This window comes from Bubalus kerabau, chromosome 14, assembly GCF_029407905.1.
Source record: "Bubalus kerabau isolate K-KA32 ecotype Philippines breed swamp buffalo chromosome 14, PCC_UOA_SB_1v2, whole genome shotgun sequence".
Classification (NCBI taxonomy): Eukaryota; Metazoa; Chordata; class Mammalia; order Artiodactyla; family Bovidae; genus Bubalus; species Bubalus kerabau.
Genome location: NC_073637.1, coordinates 67037899 through 67050914, shown reverse-complemented (window position 1 = coordinate 67050914; position 13016 = coordinate 67037899). Strand labels below are relative to the sequence as shown.

The 13016-nt window shown below is 37.9% G+C and overlaps 1 protein-coding gene across 15 annotated transcripts in view; it reads left to right on the top strand.

Moving 5' to 3' along the window:
- The window catches only part of VPS13B (vacuolar protein sorting 13 homolog B), an 851071-nt gene that overhangs the window by 512769 nt on the left and 325286 nt on the right, over positions 1 to 13016 (top strand). For all 15 annotated transcript variants that reach the window (XM_055546536.1, XM_055546537.1, XM_055546534.1 and 12 more), the window contains one exon: positions 8844 to 9047. In XM_055546536.1, coding sequence (XP_055402511.1) covers positions 8844 to 9047 — 204 coding nt within the window. The remainder of the gene's footprint in view (positions 1 to 8843; positions 9048 to 13016) is intronic.

Below are 13016 nucleotides of genomic sequence, written 5' to 3'. Positions count from 1 at the left end.
TTGTTAAAACCAATCTGAAGTTTTATCTTTTCATTTTCATTAAATCATTTGTATTTATTCTGACAGTAGTTATTTTTGGATTTATTCTTATTATGAGATACTTGTTCAACTTTTTCTGCTGTTTTTCTTTTCTTACATTCTGATGTCTACCCTACTTATTTTAAAGTTATGCATTCCATGTCTATTATTTTCGTTATTACGCTGGCTATTGTAGCAGGTGTGCTTAACAAAGTCTGAAGTTAAATATCTTTGGCTTTATCCCCCTCCCTCTCAAATGCAAGGAATTTAGAAGACTTTACTTCAAATTAAAACATCTGTCTGCCAATGCAGGAGACACAAGAGACACAGATTTAATCCCTGGGTTGGGAGGATCCTCCTGAAGTAGAAAATGTCAGCCTGCTCCAGTTTTCTTGCCTAGAAAATTCTGTGGACAGAGGAGCCTGGCAGACTACAGTCCACGGGGTCACAAAGAGTGGGGCACAGCTGAGCACAGCACACACATGCATACGTACCTCAAACTACCTGATCCCCTGGTTTATACACTATCATTGTCCAGAGTCTTATTTTTAGCTTGATTTTGCCTTATAATTTGTGCATTATTTAATATTTTAAAGATACTGTTTGTTTAGTTTTACCCATATATTTACCAGTTTCTTCCTTACTATTTCTGGGGCTTCCCTTAGCTGCTGCTTTTAAGGTTTAGCATTTTTCAACATTTATAGAAGAATGTTATCTCTGCAAGTAGTACCTCCATGAATGGGAATTCACTGTGTAATCTCCCTGTGTGCTCAGTCGTATCCAACTCTTTGTGACCCCATGGACTATAGCCTGCCAGGCTCCTCTGTCCATGGAATTTTCCAGGCAGTAATACTGGAGTGGGTTGCCGTTTCCTATCCCATTTGATCTTCCTGACCTAGGAATCAAACCCACGTTATCTTGTATCTCCTGCTCTGGCAGGAAGGTTCTTTACCATTAGCACTACCTTGTGGGTGTGGACACATTTATGATAAGACATGTATCCATCATTATAGTATCACATAGACTATTTTCACTGCCCTCAAACTCCTCCCACTGACCAACCCCTTTCAGCAATTGATCATTTTATTGTCACCATAGTTTTCACTTTTTCCAAAATGACATATACTTGAAATTATTCAGTATATAGCGTTTCCAGATTAGCTTCTTTCACTTAGTAATATGTCTCCAATGATCCTTATGTTGTTTTTTTCTTGGCTTGATAGCTCATTTCCTTTTTGTGTTGAATAACAGGATTTACCACAATTTATTTCCACATCCGTGTACTAAAGAACGTCTTTTGTGATATATCTCAGTCGTGTCTGACTCTTTGCGACCCCATGGACTGTGGCCCACCAGACTCCTCAGTCCATGGAATTTTCCAGGCAAGAATACTGGAGTGGATTGCCATTTCTTACCCCAGAGGATCTTCCCAACCCAGGGATCAAAACTGGGTCTCCCGCACTGCAAACAGATTCTTTACTGTCTGAGCCACCAGTGCGTTAGTTGCTCAGTCGCATCCAACTCTTTGGGACCCCCTAGGCTGTAGCCCACCAGGCTCCTCTGTCCATGGGATTCTCTAGGCAAAAATACTGGAGTGGATTGTCAGGTCCTTCTCCAAAAGGACATCTTGGTTGCTTCCAGTTTTGACAATTATGAATAAAACTGCTATAAACATTGATGTGCACCTGTATGTATAGACATGTTTTCAACTCCTTTGCGTAGAAACCAAGGAGGATAATTATTGGGTCACATGGTGAGAAGTATATTTAGTTTTCTAAGAAACTGCCAAACTGTCTTCCAAAGTGGCTATCCCATTTTGCATGCCTACCCATAGTGTATGAGATTTCCAGTTGCTTCACGTCCTCACCAGCACCTGGTGTTGTCAGTCTACTGGATTTTGGCCATTCTAATAGGTGTGTAATGATATCTTTTTGTTTTAATTTGCTTCTTCCTGATGAAATAGGACGTGGAGCATCTTTTCATTATGCTTATTTGCCATCTGTATATCTTCGTGAGCCTGCTCATACTTTGAAAACCATTTTTCTTCTTTATAAAATTATATTTCATGTCTACTAATCCAGTTCATGAAGTCTTTGAATGTCTGTTTCTTCTGCCCAGTTAGTATCTCATTTCACTTGGAATAAATGTGTGAAAATTCTTTGAGTTGAGATTGAGTTCATCTTAAGAGAATTTGCTTTTACCTGTCATCTGGTGGCACTATCTACCCGGGACAAGCTTCTTCAAATTAAAATTGTTTCATGCCACATTAGCAATTCAGACCACAAGGTGCTGTCTTATGATGGCAAAGTCTTAGAGGGAATTTTTTTTTACCTCTTCACCTTGTGCTAATGCTAAGGTCAAGATGGGTAAGTTGATACATTACCTTGTCATTTTTAACATGGACCTTAGCAGGACTTTTTTCCGTTTTTAAAATTTTTTTAAGATGTAAATACTTACAGATTTCCACTAAGTTGTAAATACATCTTCTGTGTCCCCTTTAACTATTTCCCTTCAGTGTAAACGTTTCCCCAGCTTCTTTGCAGTATGATTGACAAATAAAATTGTAAGATATTCAAAGATATTCAAAGTGTACACTTTATGATTTGATATGTATACATTGTGAAAGGATTCCCTCATTGAGTTAGCATATCCATCACTGGGCATACTTACCCTTTTTTGTGTCTGTAGAACATTTAAGTACCACTCTCTTAGCAAATTCCAGTTTTACAATAGTGTTGTCCACTGTAGTCACCATGATGTGATACATTAGATCCTCAACCTTATTCATTTTATAACTGAAAATTTGTGCCCCTTTACCAACCTCTTCCTAATTCCCCAACCCCTTAGCCCATGGCAACCACTTTTCTGCTCTCTGTTTCTATGAATTTGACTTTTTAAAAATTTCCACATGTAAGTGATACTATTCAATATTTGTCTTTCTCTGGTTTATTTCACTCAGCATAATATAAATAAGATGTAGATAAAAACAGAAATTCACAAATGATGGGAATTTTTAAGGCTGAATAAAAATTCATTGTATATTCTGTTGACCCATCAACACTGTGTCATGGATCCACTCATACACTCTTTTTTTCAATAGTAAATAACTATGAATGTAGAGCCACTGATAAGGAAGAACTGTGGCTATAGAATAGAGAGTTGGTGCCACTAAACCCCAAATTGTTCAAGGGTCAACTGCATATGCTATATTTTCTTGATCTGTTTATTCATTCATTGAGGGACAGTCAGGTTGTTTCCATTCAGGATATGGAAGAGGCTTTTGAGCAATGCTGCCATGAATGTGGAAGTACAGATATCTCCTTGAGATTTTTTATTTCTTTTGGATATATACCCAGAAATGAGATTGCTGGGTCATATGCTGATTCTGCTTTTATTTTCTTGAGGAACCTCTGTTGTGTTTTACATAGGGGTGGTTTGAGTTTACATTCCAAACAACAGTGTACAAGGGTTTCCTTTTTTACATATCCTTCCCACATTTATTATACCTTGTCTTATTGCTAATGGATATCCTAAAAGGTATGAGGTGAAAAATCTCATTATGGTTTGCATTTGCATTTTTCCTGATGACTAGTGAGGACCTTTTCATGTACCTTTTAGCCAATTACATCTCTTTGGAAAAATATTTGTTCAGATCCTTTGCCAATTTTTTAATTGGGCATTTTTGTTTTCTTTTTTCCTCTCTATGGAGTTATATGAATTCCTCTTATATTTTGGATATAACCTCTTATCAGACATTTAATTTGGAAATATTTTCATTCTGGAGGTTGCCTTTTCATTTTGCTGATAGTTTTCTTTGCTGAGTAGATTTTTAGTTTCGTGTAATAACACTTGTTTATTTTTGCTTTTGTTATCTTTGTTTTTCTTGTCAAATCCAAAAAATCATTGCCAAGACCAATGTCATAGAGCATACACCCCTTTTACTTCTAGGAGTTTTATGGTTTTAGATCTTGCATGACTTCTTGCGTAACTATAGTAATAGTGCGTGCATACTCAGTTGTGTCCAACTCTTTGTACCCCATGAATTGTCCATGGAATTCTCCAGGCAAGAATACTGGCTTGTGTTGCCATTTCCTACTCTAGCGGATCTTCCTGACTCAGAGTTCGAACCCATATCTCCTGCATTGACAGATTGGTTCTTTACCACTGCATGCCACCTAGAAAACATTGTATATAGTACAATATCAAAACCAGGATATTGAATCAGTACAATCCACAGTTGTATTCATATTTCACCAGCTTTTTTTTTTTTTTTTCCTGTTTTTTGTTTGTTTCTTCTTTGGATTTTTGGCCATAACAGACAGCATATGGGTTGTTATCCCCAGCCAGGAGTCAAACCCGTGCTCCCTGTATTGGGAGCTCAGAGTCTTAATCACTGGACCACCAGGGAATTCCCTCACCAGTTGTATTCTTAACCATTTGTGTCTATATGTCTATATGTGTGACTGTAGTTTTGTACTGTTTTATCACATATGTACATTCATGTAACCACCATCACAAGACTCAGAACTGTTCTGTCACAGGTCATCCTAGGAAAGCTATTTTTAAATCACTCTTTCAAGACCTTCATAACCCCAGCTTTCTATGCGGTCTCCTATTAAGTAGATTCATCCATCTCCTTAGGTGGGCCTTGAGCTTTTTCACTTCCTATGCACTTAGCAGAAAATCACTGTAGGATTCAGCAGAAATCCTAAGAGGAAAAGCTGGCTTTGGCAGGTGCTCATTTTTTAGTGTTTCTGTTCTCACATTTTTTGTGATGACTTTGCACCTTCTATTCTCTGGCCAGCTCTGAAATGTATTTTAAAAGATGCTTTAAATTGTCTTCAAGCATTTTAGTTATTGCATTCAAAAGATTCACTCACATTTTCTAATATGCCATATTTTGGATACAGGTAAGCATGGAAATATTAAAGAGCATCTATCTTTATAGTTTTCATTAATAGTTCTTTCATAATTAGAAAAGTTGACTTTGTTATCGCTTGGTGCCTGTGCATCTGTGATTAGCTGGTGGTTATTTATTATTCATTCATTCTGAATTATTCATTCAGAACCATGTAAGATAATGTACTCCAGGAATGGTCATTAAATTTATAATGGAACCTCTTTTTGAATGGTTTGGGCTTTCCTGGTGGCTCAGATGGTAAGAATCCACCTGCAATGCAGGAGACCCTGGTTCGAATCCTCGGTCGGGAACATCCCCTGGAGAAGGGATAGACTACCCACTCAAGTATTCATGGGCTTCCCTGGTGGCTCAGACAGTAAAGAATCTGCCTGGAATGCAGGAGACCTGGGTTCAATCCCTCAGTTGGGAAGATCTCCCGGAGGAGTGCATGGCAACCCACTCCAATATTTTTGCCTAGAGAATCCCCATGGACAAAGGAACCTGTCGGGCTACAGTCCATACAATCACAAAGAGTCAGACATGGCTGAGCACATGAATAGTTTAATTTTCAGTCATACATTTTATTTATTTCTATAATAGTTTTAACATTGACATAATTAAAACAGAGAAGTTAAATAATTTCTCCAAGCTCATGATCATTGGAAAATATGAGACCAGAGTGCATATGAGTCATTTGCTTATCCTGTTTTCTACAACTCACATTTAAGTGGTTTTGCAATTAACTTTTAAGTTAGATTTATATACCCAAATATTGTTCATTTCTCTGAAATTTCAAATCAGGTTAAAATGACATATATTTTAATCTTAAAGGAAAACAAAAAAGAAAAAAATGTAAAATCTCAAATCCTGATTCTTAAAATTTTGAAATTGGCATGTTAAAAGTATTAAGCTATTGCTCAATATACAGTCCATTTTTGTGTTGAGAAGGAGAACCTGTGGAAAGTCATGTTTTCCACAGATAGATGATAAGAAGAAAATAGCTTGATTTAAGGTCAAGGCTAAATATGGAACATTTTAAGCATAGGTGAAAACTTCAGTATTTTTCTGATTTTTATCTCATGATTTTGCAGTTTCTCCATGTGCCAAGAGAAATAGGCTGATGTTAATGCTGGGCTAGGTTGCTTTGGTTATCTTTTAATATAGCACTAATTTTATTTCCAAGCATACCTTTTCTTTCTAAAAAGGGATTCTTAAAAGTATTTTGGTTTTCTTTAAAAGTAGGCTTAGGGAATTTATTGTAAAATGTAGAGAGTATGGGGTCTTCCCTGATGGCTCAGTGGTAAAGAATCTGCCTGCCAATGCAGGAGACATGAGTTTGATCCCTGGGTCTGAAATATCCCCTGGAAAAGGAAATGGCAACCCATTCCAGTTATCCTTGCCTAGATAATTCCATGGACAGAGGAGCCTGGCGAGCTACAGTCTGTGGGGTCAGAAAAGAGTCAGACACAACTGAGCAACTAAGCAACAACAGAAAGCACTGGCTAGTTTGAGTAAATGTAATTTTTATATGGGAATAATAATCTAGGGAAATAAGCTAGGCTACCAAGTGCCAAAGACATTTGCTCTATGTCAGAGTCTATGTGGCCGTACAGCAGAAGTTTACTGTGTAAAGACGGGTGTTCTTGTTGCTGTAGACAGATACTGTTTCTAGCTGAGGTTTGCAAAGATTTGTTTCAGTTCAAATCAGTGACTTGAAACAACATTTACTAATCAATTGATAAGAGATGTAGTTTCTAACTTCAAGAAATTTATGCTATTTTGAGGAAGACTGACAGGTGATTGTGATGTTCTTGTACTTCTAAGTTTAGAAAGACCCTAAGAGCACAGATTTAGGGAAAAGGGAGTTTTAAGAAAGGGTGGTCAGGAAAGGCTTCTTAGAAAGTGAAGTTTGAGGGACTAACTTGGTGGTCCCGTGGTTAAGAATCCACCTGCCACTGCAAGGGACACGAGTTCAGTCTTGGTCCAAGAAGACCCCACATGCTTTGGGGCAGCCAAGCCCATGAGCCACAGCTACTTAAGCCCATGTGCTCTAGAGCCTTTGTTCTGCAACAGGAGAAGCCACACAATGATTGAGAAGCCCATGTACCACAACTAAGGAGATGCTTCAGATCTCTGCAGCTAGAGAAAGCCAGTGTGCAGCAACGAAGACCCCAAAATAGATAAATACAATTTTTAAAATAGTGAAGTTTGAGATGGATCTTCAGAATTCACAGAATTACACCAGTATTCAAATGAAAGAACATTCTGCCAAATAGGGGTACTCAAAAGGTTACTCCCCCTACAACCTGCACCTGCATTCACTCTCTTTTTCTTTACCTTCATTAAGGCAAAATGAAAATGTTCATGACCCATTTTATGGGTTCATGTAAAACTTTAGGCCTCCTTTCTTTGCATGCTCTTTCCTAGATAGAACTTTTCTGAGTTAGAAAAAAGAAGATGAAAATTAGAATCAGCACTCACCTTAAGATAATACTGAGACTCCATCCATCTGTGTTTCTCTTCCTCACACTATGACTTCTTGACCAACACCTGTTTCTTTCCTGTTTCCTTATTGTAACACGATGTTATATTAATATTTCCCTACCTGAGCTATTTGATTGTTCATTTGCAGTCTTCTCCCTCCTCTTCTCTTCATTTGAATTCATTAGTCTTAGCCGTCACATTGCCTGGCCTGATGCATGCCATCTCCATTCCTATGTATCTGGGGACACCTGCCATCTTGAGTCTCAGTAGTCATCCACCTTCCATCAGTATTTGACCAACTTCTGGACATGGTCTGACCCTCACTGTTTACTTAGCCAAGACATAGTCTTGATCACATTCATACTGTGTCTCTCTAATTTTCACACTAAGACTCAAGTGATTTCTTCCCTCTCCCTCCACTAATTGGTTTCATTAGTGTTCAATTGATATAACTAATTGTATTTTTTCCTAATCTCTACAGTTGTGTCTATATTTGTAACAACTGTTTTTATCTCCTATGTAATTTCAATTTTTATTGATTGAAACTTTCTTGGAGGAAAAATGTTACCTTCGTTTTGGTTACTCATTTTAAAGAATTTATGAACCAACATAACCAAAAAATTCTCAACTCTCACAAACTTTAACTTATCTGGCTTGCAAATCCCAAATCCTGTTCTTCTTATCCTGTCACACTGCCTTGCTATTTCATTCTAAAACCTTCATGAAAAATTTAACCATTTACTTTCTCCAATCTAGCTTTAAGCTGCTGATAATTTTATTCATTTGCTTAGCCTTGGGTCCAATAAGATGAAAGTTCCAACTCTATATCGGCCAGTAATCCTTACTGTATTTCTACATCAGTAAGCAATGAAGTTTTGTCAATAATTTAGTCTGTGTGGTAGTGGGTTATATAAAGGACTAAAGGCAAAGGGTAGGGGAATTAAGTAAACTCACAAAGCTTCAACACTTTTCCTAACAAGACATCAAAGTACTGAGGAAAAAAAGTAGATGTTTAACATTGGAAAGAAGACAGGGTTTTGAAGCAAAACCTGGATTTAACTTGCAGTTTTGGCCAAATACTAACTCAGTTAACTTTGGCTAAGTCTTTCAACAACTCTGTATTATTTTCTCTTTAGTAAAAAAGGAGATAGTACAACCTCACAACAGCTCAAGGATTTAAATCATATATGTAAAAGTATTTATTTAGAAAAATAACAGTGCTGAGAATAATGTAAGAACTTATAAAGTAGATACACTAAGTACTGACTTTTTGATACATTTTAAAATCATTAGTATGTGGTAAGTTTATAATACCTGCTTCATAGATTTCATTAACTTAATAATCCAAAGTGGGGAAAAATGGTAATAGCAAGATGTTAGCGAGCAAAATAAGCATAGAATACTTAATTTATCTGATTACTTTTCTTCACTGCCTTTACAGAAGAGCCTTGAATTTAGGAATTCTTCGAGACCCTGGGTCAGAGATTGAAGACCGACAATACCAAATAGATCTGCAGTCGATCAATATTGGTACTGCTCAGTGGGATCAACTGAAACCAGAAAAGGAAAATGGCACAGGAGGAGTGCTAACAGAGACTGAAAGAAATTCGCAGAATCCAGCCCTTGAGTGGAATATGGCCAGCAGGTAGGAAATGCTTGAGAAACTTTTTCCACATTCTAATATTTCATTGCCAGAAGAACAGTTAATACGCTCTTTAGCATGCCAAACCTAAGTCTTTCGGTATTGTTTCTGCATTTCATAAAATATATTTTGTAACTGTAGCTGATGCTGTTGCTTGGACTCCTGTGAGTCCTACCACTGTTGCTGCTGCTGCTAAGTCGCTTCAGTCGTGTCCGACTCTATGCGACCCCACAGACGGCAGCTCACCAGGCTCCCCTGTCCCTGGGATTCTCCAGGCAAGAATACTGCAGTGGGTTGCCATTACCTTCTCCTGTTACATTGCAGTTATTACAAATTTATGGTCAATGTCAGATTTTTTTTTTAAGCTTGTTATTTCATGAAAAATTCCAATTCAGACTAAGGATTAATGCACATTTCCCTTAAAATCCATTATATTCCAAGTCAAAAAAATATTAACTCTTTCCTTATCATATTCTTGTGATTATTGGCTTTGTATATCTTCTATAAAAAAATGTTTATTCAAGTCTTTTGCCCATTTTTAAATTGAGAGGTCCTTTTGTGATGGTTTATAGGAGTTCTTTTTTTATTTAATTCTTTGAATTTAAAAAATTTTTATTGAAGTATAATTGAATCACAGTTGTGTTAATTTCTGGTGTACAACAGAGTGATTCAATTACACATGTACATACATATTCTTTTTCATATTCTTTTCCATTAGGATTTATTGCAAGATATTGAATTTAGTTCTCTGTGCTATACAGTAGAACCTTGTTTGTTTTAAATGTAGTAGCTTGTATCTGCTAATCCTACTTTATCCTTCCCCTTCCCCATTTCCCCTTTGGTAACTGTAAGTTTGTTTTCTATGTATATGAGTCAATTTCTGTTTAGTAAATAAGTTAATTTGTACATGTTTTTAGATTCCACATGTAAGTGATATCATATGGTATTTGTCCTAGTCCAAGTTACCTCATGAAGCAGGGCAAAGACTAATAGAGTTTTGCCAAGAAAATGCACTGGTCATAACAAACACCCTCTTCCAACAACACAAGAGAAGACTCTATACATGGACATCACCAGATGGTCAACACCAAAATCAGATTGTTTATATTCTTTGCAGCCAAAGATGGAGAAGCTCTATACAGTCAGCAAAAACAAGACCAGGAGCTGACTGTGGCTCAGACCATGAACTCCTTATTGCCAAATTCAGACTTAAATTGAAGAAAGTAGGGAAAACCACTAGACCATTCAGGTATGACCTAAATCAAATCCCTTTTGATTATACAGTGGAAGTGAGAAATAGATTTAAGGGCCGACATCTGATAGATAGAGTGCCTGATGAACTATGGAATGAGGTTCGTGACATTGTACAGGAGACAGGGATCAAGACCATCCCCATGGAAAAGAAATGCAAAAAAGCAAAATGGCTGTCTGGGGAGGCCTTACAAATAGCTGTGAAAAGAAGAGAAGTGAAAAGCAAAGGAGAAAAGGAAAGATATAAACATCTGAATGCAGAGTTCCAAAGAATAGCAGAGATAAGAAAGCCTTCTTCAGCGATCAATGCAAAGAAAAAGAGGAAAACAACAGAATGAGAAAGACTAGGGATCTCTTCAAGAAAATCAGAGATACCAAAGGAACATTTCATGCAAAGATGAGCTTGATAAAGGACAGAAATGCTATGGACCTAACAGAAGCAGAAGATATTAAGAAGAGGTGGCAAGAATACACAGAAGAACTGTACAAAAAAGATCTTCACAACCCAGATAATCACAATGGTGTGATCACTAACCTAGAGCCAGACATCCTGGAATGTGAAGTCAAGTGGGCCTTAGAAAGCATCACTATGAACAAAGCTAGTGGAGGTGATGGAATTCCAGTTGAGCTATTCCAAATCCTGAAAGCTGATGCTGTGAAAGTGCTGCACTCAATATGCCAGCAAATTTGGAAAACTCAGCAGTGGCCACAGGACTGGAAAAGGTCCGTTTTCATTCCAATCCCAAAGAAAGGCAATGGCAAAGAATGCTCAAACTACCGCACAATTGCACTCATCTCACACGCTAGTAAAGTAATGCTCAAAATTCTCCAAGCCAGGCTTCAGCAATATGTGAACCATGAACTTCCTGATGTTCAAGCTGGTTTTAGAAAAGGCAGAGGAACCAGAGATCAAATGGGCAACATCCGCTGGATCCTAGAAAAAGCAAGAGAGTTCCAGAAAAACATCGATTTCTGCTTTATTTACTATGCCAAAGCCATTGACTGTGTGGATCACAATAAACTGTGGAAAATTCTTCAAGAGATGGGAATACCAGATCACCTGATCTGCCTCTTGAGAAATTTGTATGCAGGTCAGGAAGGAACAGTTAGAACTGGACATGGAACAACAGACTGGTTCCAAATAGGAAAAGGAGTTCGTCAAGGCTGTGTATTGTCACCCTGTTTATTTAACTTATATGCAGAGTACATCATGAGAAATGCTGGACTGGAAGAAACACAAGCTGGAATCAAGATTGCAGGGAGAAATACCAATAACCTCAGATATGCAGATGACACCATGCTTATGGCAGAAAGTGAAGAGGAACTCAAAAGCCTCTTGATGAAAGTGAAAGTGGAGAGTGAATAAGTTGGCTTAAAGCTCAACATTCAGAAAACGAAGATCATAGCATCTGGTCCCACCACTTCATGGGAAATAGATGGGGAAACATTGGAAACAGTGTCAGACTTTATTTTTCTGGGCTCCAAAATCACTACAGATGGTGACTGCAGCCATGAAATTAAAAGACACTTCTTGGAAGGAAAGTTATGACCAACCTAGATAGCATATTCAAAAGCAGAGACATTACTTTGCCACCAAAGGTCCGTCTAGTCAAGGCTATGGTTTTTCCTGTGGTCATGTATGGATGTGAGAGTTGCACTGTGAAGAAGGCTGAGCGCCAAAGAATTGATGCTTTTGAATTGTAGTGTTGGAGAAGACTCGTGAGAGTCCCTTGGACTGCAAGGAGATCCAACCAGTCCATTCTGAAGGAGATCAGCCCTGGGATTTCTTTGGAAGGAATGATGTTAAAGCTGAAACTCCAGTACTTTGGCCACCTCATGCGAAGAGTTGACTCATTGGAAAAGACTGATGCTGGGAGGGATTGGGGGCAGGAGGAGAAGGGTATGACAGAGGATGAGATGGCTGGATGGCATCACTGACTCGATGGACGTGAGTCTCAGTGAACTCCGGGAGTTGGTGATGGACAGGGAGGCCTGGCGTGCTGCAATTCATGGGGTCGCAAAGTCGGACACGACTGAGCGACTGATCTGATCTGCTCTGATCTGAAGTTACCTCACTTAGTATGGCAATCTCTAGGTCCATCCATGTTGCAGCAAATGTCATTATTTCATTTTTTAATGGCCAGGTGATTTTCCATTGTATGTATACGACATCTTCTTTATCCATTGATCTGGTCTATGGACATTTAGTTTGCTTCATGATTGTATTGTAACTAGTGCTGCTGTGAACATGGGGTGGGGGGCCGGTGCATGTGTCTTTCTGAATTAGTTTTGTCCAGATACAGGCCTAGGAGTGGGATTGCTGAATCATATGGCAACTGTTTTGTTAGTTTTTTAAGGAACCTCCATACTGTTTTACATAGTGGCTGTACCAATTTACATTCCCACCAACTATATAGCAAGGTTCCCTTTTCTCAACACCTACTTCAGCATTTATTATGTGTAGACTTTTTTGAGGGCAGAGGAGAGGTGCCAGTTATTTTATTCTTTTCATATAGAACAAACTTACAAGAATTTATACAATTTAGAAGTAGATTCCAATTGCACCATTACTCCTAGTACAACATATAACTAATAGGACAACCAATCAATTTCACTTTTCCTTTGAAAGTCGTACCCACAGAACATGGCAATAATTTATAAGTCTTAGAGTCTTGTGAGGGGCTTTGTTCAAATCATACTTTCAAGTATAGATTTACTTTA